Genomic DNA, 14,657 nt, shown 5'->3' on the forward strand with positions numbered 1-14,657 from the left:
CACATGTGTAGATTATGGCTTGTGCATAGGTAAAACCTGTTAATTTCAAAGATTTTATAGATACTAAACATTAAGTCTACCACAGTTTAATAGTTTGCTGTTATGTTGCAACTTTTTTGTTATACAGCATGAGAATGAATCCTTGAAAGCACAGATAAATTTATTAAATAAGGAACTGGAGATCACGAAAGAGAAACTTCACACTGTGGAACAGGCTTGGGAACAGATGACTAAACTAGGCAAGTATAAAAGTTATACTGCAACATTAAAAATCAAATGGTATATCCTGTGTAAAAGTAATATTTAAAAATCTTTTGAAATTGATGTATCTAAAATCAAAACAAAGCAAAAGTCAAAGCTGTTTTGTATCTTTCGTTAGCAGTCTTATTTTTTGGGGGTGAAATTTTGTTGTTGGTTTCGTTTTACTTACCTATTTGACTAAAACCAAGTTTGCTGTTCTCCCCTGGGAAGTGCTCCACATTGACTTTTCTTGGGTTACTGGGTTTAAAAGCTGGAACTTGTAAAGCAACATCACCTGAATTTATTTTTTATTTTAATAAGGTGTAATGTGTTCTAACATGATTGTCAGTCAAAGTACTTCATAGGTTGTCAGGAAAGAGATTTCTTTCTCCTGGTTTCATGCTCTGTAACAAAGTATTTTTTCTTGATAGCTGGGGCTTCTTTGCGTACAGTTTACATTCCTATTATTCAAGAACTCATCCACATCTATTTCTTTTACAGATTTTAAATTAAATTCCCTGAAGATTTACTAGCTGAATTAAGGATAAAGTGAAAGGCTACATTGAAAATAGTTATCAGTCTCAATAACCATGGTTGCAGATATACCCATTTATAATTTATAATAATACTTTATTCAAATCACATACTTTTCAAACATGTAATAATGCAAGATAACCATGCCTCCAGTTTAAAAAAAAGTAATACAGGTGTTTCGATAGAGTTTATCTGACAGAGATAAACAAAACTCATGTTCTGTTTCGTGGTGCAAATTATTTTCATAGCTGAATCAGCTTGTGTATTCCCTAATTTAAATGTTTTTTAATGTAGGGGATGATGACAATGCCATGGACAAGGCCACAAAAGCAATAACCAACAGTGAGATTTTATCCATTTCTAAGAAAATCACTATGTTGGAAATGAAGGAACTAAATGAAAGACAGAGAGCAGATCATTCGCAACGAATGTATGAACATTTAAGGAATACTGTACAGCAAATAGAAGAACGTAATCTTGAATTGGAAACAAAATTTGCTGAGGTAAATCTGTTGAGATTTTACAACGTAATCTGACACATCTTAAAAGCATTTTTGAGCTTTTCAAAAAATACTAATCTGTCTTGTAATATGACTTGCAAATAAACCTATGATGCAAAATACAGCTGCCTTTGAGTGCTGCAATTTTGCATGCACAGGACTTTTGTAAAAAATATAACTAATTAATTTGTCTATTTTATTTGAAACATTAGTTAATCTCTGTAAAATACAAGGTGAACATCTTGACAGTTTGCTAGTTTTTCAGCAGACTGCTAGAAAAAAGTCTGTTCTTGACCTGTTATTTCTTATAGCTAATTCATATGATCCCTTTTCTGCTACTTTTCCTTTAATTACCAATGATTCAAAAAATGTTAAACCTCTGTATCCCTTTTGCAAATAACACTGTCATGACTGTTACAGACTGGCTATGTCCTTGGTCACATGCCAAACAATATCTGTAATACAGGAGTAGGAGAGAAGTCATGTGCTGTTGAAGCCCACGATCCTTGGTATTCCTGTCATATCAGTCTTGATCTTGTTAGATTTTTTTTGTCCCCACTATTCATGTTTGAATTTTGTTACATAAATTCATTATTTAATAGTAGGAGACTCTGTTATAATTTCCATTCTAAATTTATTTATAGGCAGTTTTACACATATGTTCTTGTGCCAATACTGGCACTATAATTTAAACACAAGGAAAGAAAAAGAATAGTTACGCTGACAGGAATGTTGATAGATTGTATTCATTCCTCCTCCTTGTGCTTTGCTAGACTTTAGCCTAGCTATTCTAGATTGCTGCTATCTGACTCCCCATTTCTCTCTTGTTTTAGTAATGTTTGTTACACTGTTTTAATTTGAATTAATTTGGGACACAGAGTAACTGAAAGTTTATAAAGCTTTTCAGCAGCAGTATTTTAAAAGCCTTTTCTGATGGCATGACTTCTTTTATTTCATTAAGAAATACATCAGGTGATGTACCCTAGGATCACATTTTCCTGTTTCTCTTTGCATATATTATTATCTGTCTTGCAATACACTTAGCTCTGTTTGTCTTCCTTCATTCTGACTTGATGAACTCCTAATGCCACAGCTTTTTTCTTATTGGTTCCTCTGTGCATCCCTTTTTGCCTCATATCTGTAGCTCCAGAACATACATTTTCTGCTTCATATACTCCTGTGGTCAGTGCCTTCTGTTTTCCAGATGGTACTGCCTCGAATATGTGAAGTGCAGATAATAAGATACACCATACTTTTTTTGTTTGTTTAGGAAATGAGTTATTTTATTAAGTAATGGTATCAGATTAGTCTGCCACAACTGTATTTATTAAAGTAATTCTTGAGGCCTCTCTATGTTGCCTGATACTTTTCAAATATCTATCTCTTATTAATGGTCTTTGATTTGAATTGAAACATTGGTTACTTGGTATTTAATAATCAACTTGAAAAATCAGGCTGCTTGAAAGAATGTCACCTAATTATGAAAGTTCTTTTTAGAAAGTATGAAACAATTACACTATCGTGAGTCTTGGCACTTATAACCTGTATTTGTGTTACTGATCCCAATATGCTATTCAGTATATTAATATATAAGTAAGTCTGTTCATTTCCTAAACATTTTACAGTCTTACTCTTTTTTCTTTTTTTTCTTATTTTAGTTTAAGAGCAAGTTATTGCAGTAATGGTTTTGAGAAAATTCACTAAAAAAACTGTGTTTAGTTTAGAACACTGTTTTGTGCCAGCCTGTGTATCTGTTTCTATGGGTATGCAATGCTGCAGACAAAAAGACGTTTAAGCAGAGAGGAACGTTTTCTGAAGGCAGCTGAATAGTGTTTTGTAATGACTAAAAAAGATAAGATACTTTTTGGCACTGCTTTTCTTTTTCAGGGTTGGGAGCAGTTGTGTGCTTAGGCCACCATTTTGTTTGTTTCTGGTTTTGTTTTTTTTTAAGCTCACCAAAATCAACCTTGAGGCCCAGAAAGTGGAACAGGAATTAAGAGATGAACTGTCAAAGAGTGTAAGTAAGGCAGTAAGTGATGCAGATAGACAACAAATCATGGACCTAGAGAAGCGTGAGATGGAGCTCAAGACTGAAGTATCAAAGTAAGTGTTGAAGTAACAAATTTCTAATGCACCATGTTCGGAAGCATGTAAAAATTTAGTCTATATAGGCTTATGTAACAAACTACTTACGTATTTCTAACAGATAATTTTCAATGCCTAGTTTTTTTGGCATTTATATAGGCCAAATTTAGAATTGAAAATGAAGCATTTAATTCGTGACTGTAAAGAAAGTAATTTGCTTCATTTTGATTTGAACAAGGAATTAAGTGCTGGCCTGGATAGATGTGGGTAAGTGTGCACTTAGATACTTATTACTAGTATTTTGTTTCTGTGCCACAATCTCCCTTAAATGTATGAAAATCTCATAAAAGAAATTGGAAAGAAATTCCTACTTTTAAAGAGTCGTAGATATCTCAAAGATTAAACTGCAGCAGGGTTTCTTGTTTTGCCATTTACTTAAAAGAGATTAACTTTGTATGCCTAAATTGAAAAACTGACCTTTTTTACATATGATGATATGGACATTTGTCTTTGAGTAAATAATGTAATCTTGTTATAGTCCTAAAATAGCAAAGTGTGTGGGGATCTATGCAGTCATTTTTGACACTGAAAATGAGTGATTAGACTTGGGGAAGCAGAAAAAGAAATTCAGAATGAAACTTTTTGTGCATTTATGTCCTGAAGTGGGAGGGAAATAGAGGACAGAGATGCTTAGTTCAGGTAAAAACCATGGCAGTGTTTTTCTGGAGTAGGTTACCGCTAGCAAGCTTCTGTATAACTTACAGGAAAGTGTCCTGTGAAAAAGCTGAGGGGCCGTACAGGAGAATTTTCATAACAAGGACTCTGAGTAGTAGTGAAGAATATGCTGAAAAGAACAAAGTCTTCAAATGTTTTGATATGAGGAAGCATACTAAGCATCTTTTCTTAGCGTCTCTGTGTAGAAAAACTTAATAGGTTATTCAGTGGTTTCAAGTAACACAGTACTCTTGTTTTCCCTGCAAGGTTGAGAGAACTGTCTGATGTAGCAAAAATGCAAGTTGAAGCTCTGGAGGCACGCCAGCAATACAGAGATAAAGAAGTGGAATCTCTTAGAATCCAAATTTTAGACTATCAGGTAAAATTCAGCCTTTATTAGCACTGCGATTTGGACTTTTTTCTCTGGAGTGAGAAGAAATTAAGTAATTTTACAGTGAATTAGGAAACTGCAAAAGCATTTCAGAAGGATCTTAGCAAGCTGGCCTGTGTAGTGGCCATATCCTTTCCAGAGTTCTCTGTTACAATAATTATTCCTTTCTCTGTTTTTTCCATTTCTACCCGTAGAGTTATTACAGATCCTGAGATTTTTTTCCATGTTTTTTAGGTAGTATTCATTTCTATATGATTAATAGCTCATTGTCAATATTTAAATATAATATCACAAAAGTTTGATCATTTTTTACAAGACAAGCAATGACTTCTAAATCTTGTAGATTTGCAGTAGACTTGTATTGCTTTGTTATTAGCTGAAAGAATTTCCTGGGATTTGTTTTCATGTCCTAGAATGGTTTGAGTCCCTAATTACAACACTTCAATCAGATTTTACATTACCATTTTTTTCTAAGTTTAGGTATACCTTTCTTCCTCATTTCCTGGTATTTTGGAAAGATATAATTTTAAAGATCAGTATCTGAAAAGGCGTACTTCTAAAATATAGAAACAGTAGTGGAAAAATAAAAAGCTGTTTTTAGAGGCTAATTCTTGCTCTTACCTATGGAATAAAATACATTCACTATATAAAATACAAAAAATAATAGGCTGTTTATATTTACATATACACTGCATTAACATTTGAAATGAAAAATTGATTTGTTTTATAAATTTTGTTCTTAGGCACAGTCAGATGAAAAAGCTGTTATTGCAAAACTGCATCAACATGTCATAGCCCTTCAAGGTAGTGAATCTGTTGCTGTAGGCAAATTGGAGACACTTATGTTGAAACTACAGAAGTTGGAGATCCATAATCTACGTTTAGAGCAGAAGCTTGATGAGAAAGAGCAAGCCTTATATTTTGCCCGCCTGGAAGGAAGAAATAGAGCCAAACACCTACAACAGACAGTTCAGTCTTTGCGGCGACAGTTTAGTGGTGCTCTGCCTTTAGCACAGCAAGAAAAGTTCTCTAAAACAATGATTCAGCTACAGAATGACAAACTGAAGGTCCTGGAAGAAGTTCAGCATGCCCAGGAGGCACGTCGAAATGCAGAAAACAGAGCATTAGAGATGAAGTTAAAACTGAGAAGTTTAGAAGAATTAGTAAGTGCATTGAAGGATACAAGAGGAGCTCAAAAGGTTTGCTTTTTTACACCTTTGAATAGCTTTGTCCATCTGATCTGCATTTAAATTACATTTCAGTTCTGCTTCTTCCCTAAATGTCTGTTTTAATGTAGAACTTAATGATTTCAAAACACACTTTGTTAAAATACGACAGCTATAATTTTTTTGTTTTCCTGTTTTAAAAAAATAATACATTATTGGTTAATTGCCCTGTAAGAGTCAGCGCAGTCAGATTTACTAGTATTTTTTTATGGCCAAATAAGTGGCATAGGAAGTAGAAGCTAACTATGAATTCAGTTATATTGAATTAAAATATATATGAAATTAAATTAAACACAGAGTAGCATTCTGAAGTTCTGTTCCATGAGCTTGCATTGAAATCTTCACAGGGGCAATAATTTAGGCAGCATGGTCAGAAATGTTTTTATATTCATGTAATTCTACTTAATCAGATTTTGCTATTGTAAACAATGTTACCTTGAAATTTGAGTAAGATTTTCTCACTTCTCTTGTAGATCACTGTGTATTACATAATATGGTTGTATCTGTCATGACTAAAGATATCTGCATGTAAGCAATGGTTGTAGTGCTCTTGGTGTGTTTTAAGCCAGTTTTCAAATATTTTTCTAGTGCATTTTGACATAAATATGTCTGTTATTCTTAGTACATGTACATTTTTTAATACATAGTTTTTAATGGTTTTGAAAATCTGCTTTTTTAGAAGAGTCAGCCAAACTTCTTCCATGCTTTTTTTGTTCAGTCTGCACAGATGCATAGGCTATAACTTAGTTAGGTCATTTGAAAATTATTTGCAATACACTTCTGTCAGCATAGGGGAAACCTGTTGTCTCTCCAGTTGTCTCCTGCACTTTTCAGTCATTCCTCCTGCAGTTTCATACTCTTGCCATGTCTCCTCACCCAAGAGAAGAGAAGAAGCTTAAAAAGACATAGCATTTTTCTTCCTGTTGGTTTGAGAAGTGCCATACTGCCTCAGAGTCAAAGAGTGTAGCCACATCTAGTTGGCCTGTGGGCTTAGTAAGTTATAATGCTGTGTGTCATTCGTTATTAGGTAGTTGAATGGCATATGAAGATGGAGGAACTCCGTCTGCAGGAACTTAAACTCAATCGAGAGTTAGTCAAGCAAAAGGAAGAGGTGAAGTATTTGCATAATATAATTTCTGAATATGAACGTACAATCAGTAATCTGGAAGAAGAAATTGTACAGCAGAACAAGGTATGTATCTCTGCATGCTATTAGAAAACCAGCCTATTCCTTATTTCACTAAGTGATTTTTAAAAGGAAGATTCTTCCTAGTAAGATTTTAACATAGATGTTTGTATCATGGTTCCATTCTTTTTAATAGCACATGTGGGTATATTCCATTTTGGTGTCTCTTTTTTTCTGTTTAAGTTGGTTGTAAAATTCCCATTGCCTTCAATAAATAAAATTCCTTTATCAAACATTGTTACAGTTTCATGAAGAAAGGCAAATGGCTTGGGACGAGAGGGAATTAGAACTGCAACGCCAATTAGACCTATATGATCACCAAAAAAATGAAATACTTAGTACAGCTGTAAAGGTGCGTGCACTGAATTAACTAAAAATAGACTCTTAAGCATGGTTTTCAGAGCTGTCACACTACATGAATATGAATCTTTCTGTGCAGTTAGAAGAGGCTACAGGATCAGTTCCAGACCCTAGTTTGCCACTCCCACAACAACTTGAATTCGCTTTGAGAAAGATTCAGGAGCACATTCAAACAATCCTGGAAACTAGGGCAACCTGCAAATCACTGGAGGAGGTAAGTACATCTATAAATTATCATATAAAGGGACAAATATTGTATTTCTATGCCCTTTAATTTTTTGTTATGTAACAAATATGCTTTTATAAATGTCGCTCATATGTGTCCAATCACTTAGAAGTATTTAACACAGAGAAAATGTAAATAATATAATCGCACCGTGACTAAAATGAAATGTTTTTTCCACTGAAAAAAATTATTGGGGAAAATTTTTTAATGTTTTAGATCATTCATTTAGTAGGATAAGATGCTCTTGCTGTACAAAACTCAGTTGACTGTAGCTAGTTAAATTTAGCAACTGTTACATTAAATTTAGCAAGTAGCATAGGAAAATCCTTGTATCTTGGGTTGCTAAATTGAAATTCTGTTACAGAAGATACTTTGTGGTTCTTGAGAAATTTGGAAAACACCAGCTTCTTAATTTGGTAGCACAAAATGAGTTGCATAAGTGTGTTGTTCCAAGCAAATAATACATAAAGACACAGTAATGACATTCTGGGATTTTTTTCATTGAATAGTAATCCCATAGAGCCAGAATCAAATGTAAAACACTTTGTGTTTATAAGTCCATTTAGACAAATCTTTCTGATACATTTTTTGAAAAGTAAAGATCTTTTTTTCAGTGTTTGTATTCTAGAAATGCAATAGTTGCCTTTTGTTGCAGAAATTAAAAGAAAAGGAAACTGCTCTGTCGAAATCTGAACAAAATGTTTTATCAAGAGACAAAGTTATAAATGAACTAAGACTTCAATTACCTGCAACAGCAGAAAGAGAGAAAATAATGGCTGAATTAGGCAAACAAGATGATCCAGAGTACCATCATGCCATAAAAATTGCTCATGAAACCATTGCAAATATGCACGCAAGATTAAATCAAAAGGAGGAAGTGTTAAAAAAATACCAACGTTTGCTTGCTAAAGCAAGAGAGGTAATTAAACTTTTTGCACAAAATTTCTTCCATTTTTAAGTTGTTTTAGTTGATTCTTTTTTTTTGTCTTTTTACTAGTGAAATCTTAAAAAGTTTCTGCTTTCAGAGGTAACAGAACAGAGAAAATCGGTAGTTTTTTTGTAGACCACTCATGTAGAATTTTTTAACTTCTGAAAGTAGCAGGTTTGCTCAGTTAAGAGGTTATGTATATGATGTCTGTGTAGGAATTCAGTTAGTATGACAGGAAGAAAATTAAAATTCCGCTGTGAGAAATGGTCTCAGTATATTGTATATTTATGTGGGGTTTTCCAGTACTTTCAACAATGATGTCTGGACTGCATCTTGTAGTGAATTTGGAAGGCACAGGAAAGACATGCATTTATGGAAAATGTGCTGCTTAAAGCATTTTTTAAATTAAAGCATATTTTAAAGCATAAACAGTGTATCTAAGCATACTTTGTATTACTAAAGCATATTTTACATTCTTTATTCTTTATGCCCTTAAGGCATATTTTAAAGCATAAACCCTGTGTCTAAAAGGTACTTTAAGACTAAATATGCATCAGTTTTAGTGTGTTTGTATCAAGATCACATTTCTGAAGCAGACTTCCTATTATCTTCACTTAGTGTTCTTTGATTAACATGTGTAGTTTTTTTTTCTGGAAGAAATCAAGTTTTTTGGTCTGGAACTAAACCACAGAATGCAGTCTAAAAATAAGCCTACTGTGCTCTGTCTGCTAACAGACATTCAATCCACGGCATCACACTACAGTCCAAATTAAACAGACCTGAAAAATACCTAGTATGGATATCACTATCCATATTCGTAGTTGGTGAGGACCAACACCAGCTGTTTTGCTCTCCAGCTCCTGTCCTGTTGCACCAAACTACTTGCTACATATCTTAAAACTGCAATAGTAGATTTTTTTCCAATAGTGTTAAAAACGGGGAAAAAAAATCTTTGATTATAGCAACACGAAAAGAATTTTTAAAAATTCCAGAATTAGAGGAAAATTTGGGGAGCAATACTGAGCAATGAGTGAGCCATCAACATGAAGGTACTGTAGTTTCATCACTTTCTGCAATAGTGTGCATCAGTAGAATGGAATTTTTATTTTGAACTAACAGGAACAAGAGGAAACAGCAAAGAAGCATGAGGAAGACCTTAGAGTTCTACACCAGAAGTTAAATTTGCATACTGACAATTCCCTTAATAAATTCAAACAGACTGCTTTGGTGAGTTACGTGTGTTTGTGGGATTAGTGAAGTTGTTACCAAATTCTTAAATTTGTTGCTCAAAAGAACAGTTTTGCAGTTAAAAATCAGTAATAAATGATGACAGGAAGAATAAATGGGTGGTTGGTACAGAATTACGGTATTATTCTTGAGACAATTTACATGAGATGGATTAGAAGTCAAGAATAAGAAATGAAAGTTACTGCCTCAGTATATATGAACATTTTTCATATCATCCTAATTTATGAAGACTTCTAGGAGAGAGAGGTGTATTTTGTTTTCTGTTCTTTTAATTCAGTCTGTGGTTATGTTAAATTATCCCATTTCAATACAAATTTTCTCTTGACACTTCATGATAAGGTAAAACCTCTATTTCACTGATTATTCTGTGGATCATTAGACGCACCAAGCTCTTTGAAACCAATGCAACTGCTTTCTCTGTGGACTGAGAATTACATCTCAGTAAATAAACATGTTAGATATTAATGCTTCGTTATGTTTAGGATTGAATTTAAAATGCATCATTAGTGCTTACCTTTGATTTAAAGCTTAAAATGTTTATCCCTTGTATTTGTTCTGTTTTACAGGAGTTAGTGACAAAGACTTCTTTATCACTTTCCAACAACAAACATTTTCTCCACTTAGCTGAAATGGAGCAAACTGTAGCAGAACAGGATAATTCTCTTGCTAGACTTATTGGAAAATTAAAGAAAACATCATCTGATTTGGAAAAACAAAAGCAAATTACTTTAATGAAAATCAAAGAGTTTGAGACTATGAGAGCCCAGTAAGTTTTCAGACTGTTAATATAAGTCACAACTGGATTGGATCAAGTCAATTATGTATTGCTGCTACAGGACTGGTCTATCAAATTGAAAATGTTTTTGCTGAATTTAAAATCTGACTGAAAAAAATAACTCAAAGGAGTTACTGTGATTGGTATTGTAAGTTATTTTTAATCTGTAGCCTTTCATCGGGGCTGATGTTGAAAAACTGGCTTGGAAAAATATCTTTCAGTTGTTAGTTTTGTGCCATTTAGTGAAAAAGAAAATATTGAAAGAGTCTTGGTATGAGAGTTGTCTAAGCTACTGTGATACTTACTGGTTTGTGTTTTGGTTTTTTTTTTTTACCCTGACACATTCATTTGGACTTGCTGCCTAACAAGTTTAAACTCATGAAAATTAAGCACCTGTTTAAAAGGAGAAAAGTGTAAGGCTTTATTTACCTGTTAGGGGCAGGAATTAGAATGAACAACGCTCTAATCTCATGTTGCTGATCTGCCTGAGTAATTTTGTTTATTAAATGGAGGCCTTCTTTGTTGAGTCAGTCTTTTTTGCTGTTTCCAAATCTGTGTCATTTGCTTTAACAATAGCAAAAAATATAACATCTTGCCCTTTGTTATTTATTTGGAGTTTGCTAACTTTATTATTGCAGTGTACCCTATTAATGCTTGTTTTTTTAGGCTTCAGGAAAAGCACACAGTTGATGTGGAACAGCTAAAAGATGAAGCAAATGAACTGAGAAGCACGTTATCTCAGATGGAGAAGGAATTAGCAAATGTGAAAGCTGAACTAGAGGTCCAAAAAGAAGCAAATAATAGAGCACCCACAGCAACACTGAAAAACCTGGTGGAACAGCTGAAGAGCCAGTTAGCCATAAAAGAAAAGCAGCAGAAAGTTAGTCAACAAAAATTAATCCCTATGTCACATGAATGTTTAATGTTGCTTAATGCTTAAGAATTCTATGTATAGTGCAGCAAGGAGGTAGAATATAATTACATAATAAAACATAGTAAAATATAATTGCCTTTTATTCTTGTAAGGTTCGTATTAGCAGCTTCTTCACTTAAAAGAACTTGAATTTATTATTTTCAGGCTTTGAGTAAAGCACTTCTGGAACTCCGAGCAGAAATGACTGCTAATGCTGAACAGCAGATTATTTCTGCTGCATCACAAAAAGAGGCGTATATGAATGTCCAGGAGATTGTTGACAGAGAAACAAAGGGGCTTATGGTGAGTACTAGGTAATTTCATGGTATTGCATTGTTGTATTGTTGATAATCCTGATTTGGGAGGTTTACTGTTTCGTTTGTTTGTTTTCTTCCAGACACAGATAGAGGAATTAAATAATCAGATTGCAAAACTTACAGATAATCTTAAAATAAGTAAAACCAAGGAAAGTTCTTTGTCTGATGAAAGGGATGAGTTGAACCAAGAACTTCAGAGGAAACAAAAAGCATTTGCTAAAATGCTGAGAGAAAAAAATGAAATGGAAAAAGAAAATGAAGAACTGAAGAAAAGGATTAGGAGGCTAAGCGGTAGCATTCAGGTAGAAGTGATTTTTAAAACCACGTTCTGACTTGGTCAAGTTTCTGCATAGATGTGCTGGTTTTGAGGGGAAAGATTAAGTACTTTTGGCAGTCTTTGAGACTTATACTTGATTTAAAATTTTAAGTTTGCTCATCAACTGAGTTGTGTGTGAGCTGTTAGCTTTTGCTGTTGGAAGCATGCTTCATGTAAAAGGAAGAGACTGAAAAATAACTTCCTCCTTGAAAAGGCTTTGACTTTCAAAGCTTCTTTGAAAAATGTGATTTTGTGATCTTCCTGGCTGTCCTTATTTCCCCTTTCAGAAGAAAAGTAAAGGATTTACAGTAGAATTGTCAAATTGTTTCTTTTTAAGTTCAGTTACTTGCTGCTGACCATTCCATTTAGAATGCAAAGTTACATTCCAATAATTTAATAATTTAAAGATAATTTTAAAAAGGTTGTTTAGGTTGTAAACTGATTCTATTGATTGGAACTAAAGTCCTTATTTTTTCAGTGGAGAAAAATACTTAGGTAGTGGTCATTAAACATGTAAGTCTGTAATTTTTCAGAGCAAAGCTGATGAACAAGATATGATAGACACACTTCAGAAGAAAATTAAAAAGTTGGAAAGTGAACTTGAGAAGAAGTGTGAAGAAACAGAAAAAAAAGGTGTAAGAGAAGACAAGGTATGTGACATTTAGATCGTGCCTTTGAAAGACATCATCAGCCTAGATCTAGGCAGTTCAGCTCTCCCTGTTGCCTCCAAAAACAACCAACCAACCTAACTTAGTCATAAGAGAAGCAGTTTCATGACTGTAAGTTCTTCATGTTTCCGTGCTCTGTGTTACTCCTTTTGTTGCTTAGTACCAGTATATTAATGTTATCCTGCCCTTTTTGTAGAATCAAAGATCCATTACAAATCTTGGAAAACTAATATTTTGTAGGTAGCAGTTAAATTGATTACATAATGTGCATTTGCGAAATCAGTGCAATGATAAAAACATGAAGTAATTAGGAGCAAAAGTGTGAATCCTAAAAGGGATGATATCTCTCTAAGTGATTATTCTTCACAGTAGTGATCTCCACCTGCAAGAGGTTCTGAGCGATTGGAGATGTGTTCATTTTACCAGTTGTTTTGTTCGTTTTTTTGCTTGGTGTTTTACTACTTCAGTAACTAATCAGTGTCCTGTCATAGTAAGCATAAAGTATACTGGAATATTACAGCATGATTGTATAATGACATTCAGACTATTTATAATATTAAATATTATTCTAGGACTGCACTTATGCTTCCAGTTATTTTCAGACTTTTTAAGTACCTGTTGCTTAGTGTCTAGAGATATTTTCCTCAAGCTTGGCATGTTTTTTCCTTTTTTCCAAGATTTTGTTTTCTGTCTGTCCCTTAGTAGCAGTAACTTTAGAACGAAGACAGAAAAGAAAGTACAGGAGCTAACTGGAGATTGGAAAAGTCCAATTAAAGAAACCAAAATTGTTTACAGGAGTATTGACTGATTTTTCAGTAGCCATTTGTGATCGCATAGATACAAGTTTTAACTGATGTATAATTTATAGCTACTGAATTTAACTTTAGAGTAGAGATTTCCATTTCTCATAGGAGAAAAACTAAAATGACCAATTGTACAACTGTGCAGCAGGGGCATAAAATTATCTAGTGAGCTGCAGAAGACAGATCGACTGTAAACTGGCATAAAAAAACACTTCTTTTTCTTTAATCTGTCTTCTTTACTAATGTGTAATTAAAAGTAAAAGGATACATTGCACTAGCACCTCTGATTCATCAAATATGTCACTCCTTTTTTAGTAAAATGACTGTTAAAACTAAGGAAGAATTTGGTAATAGGATTAAACTGCATCAGCTTTATACACTAGTCACTACAGGATAGTTATGGTATCTGGCTGGACCTGCTATTTACCTTATGGTGAATAAGGTACATAATATATGCCTGCTATGGCTTCATGTTTTAAACTGATAAATGAAGAATGTATCATTCTTGGTTTTCTAACATGTTTTCTAATTTTGCTCTAAGAAAAAAGTTAAAGAAGAAATACATAATTTGTTTGTGTGCTTCACAGACCTCCAAGGAGGAAATAATTAGATGGGAAGAAGGTAAAAAATGGCAAATCAGGATGGAAGGACTGCGGAACAAACTAAGGGAAAAGGAAAAAGAAGCAGATGCTTTAGCCAAACAGTTGAATTCATTGAAGGAAATCTATACCAAGTGAGTTGGTTTTAATAGATTCAGCTACAAAATGAAGACAGAAGGGAAATCCAAATATGTCTGCCTCGTAATAATTATAGCAGTTTGTTATGTTTATAAGATTGATATCTAGAATTTGATGTTGCTATTGAGATTAAAAGGCTTAGTTAATGTTCAAGTAGCAGGCTACTCCTCTAGTATCCTTTCACTTGTAGAAGCCAACAACCTTTATTAGAAGAAAAAGTCGCTGAATAAAACTTTATTATGCTTCTTGTATGTAGCATTCTGTTCTTCCCATGAAACAACTAACAGCTTTATGAAGACAAGCTGCTTCTCACCTCTGTGTTGTTTAATTGGATTGCTAGGACTGGATGCGGTGCTACTGTTATGTGTAGCGCTACTGCAGTACTGACGGTTCTACGATTATGAGGTGGAAGCCTGTTAAAAAACCCACACGCACAAACCCTCTGCAAATGCTACGTTTACTTCAGTACAGTAATGGCAGGGTTTTACTG

General features: G+C 33.7%; 1 protein-coding gene across 9 annotated transcripts in view; it reads left to right on the forward strand.

Annotated features, from left to right (window-relative positions):
• CEP290 (centrosomal protein 290) overlaps positions 1–14,657 on the forward strand; it is a 53,202-nt gene that overhangs the window by 25,633 nt on the left and 12,912 nt on the right. For all 9 annotated transcript variants that reach the window (XM_075429354.1, XM_075429353.1, XM_075429352.1 and 6 more), the window contains 16 exons: positions 128–239; positions 1,069–1,277; positions 3,226–3,377; positions 4,341–4,452; positions 5,208–5,663; positions 6,718–6,882; positions 7,121–7,228; positions 7,316–7,450; positions 8,118–8,381; positions 9,510–9,617; positions 10,205–10,404; positions 11,080–11,293; positions 11,492–11,629; positions 11,724–11,945; positions 12,493–12,609; positions 14,018–14,163. In XM_075429354.1, coding sequence (XP_075285469.1) covers positions 128–239; positions 1,069–1,277; positions 3,226–3,377; positions 4,341–4,452; positions 5,208–5,663; positions 6,718–6,882; positions 7,121–7,228; positions 7,316–7,450; positions 8,118–8,381; positions 9,510–9,617; positions 10,205–10,404; positions 11,080–11,293; positions 11,492–11,629; positions 11,724–11,945; positions 12,493–12,609; positions 14,018–14,163 — 2,858 coding nt within the window. The remainder of the gene's footprint in view (positions 1–127; positions 240–1,068; positions 1,278–3,225; positions 3,378–4,340; positions 4,453–5,207; positions 5,664–6,717; positions 6,883–7,120; positions 7,229–7,315; positions 7,451–8,117; positions 8,382–9,509; positions 9,618–10,204; positions 10,405–11,079; positions 11,294–11,491; positions 11,630–11,723; positions 11,946–12,492; positions 12,610–14,017; positions 14,164–14,657) is intronic.

Source organism: Opisthocomus hoazin, chromosome 8 (assembly GCF_030867145.1).
Source record: "Opisthocomus hoazin isolate bOpiHoa1 chromosome 8, bOpiHoa1.hap1, whole genome shotgun sequence".
Classification (NCBI taxonomy): Eukaryota; Metazoa; Chordata; class Aves; order Opisthocomiformes; family Opisthocomidae; genus Opisthocomus; species Opisthocomus hoazin.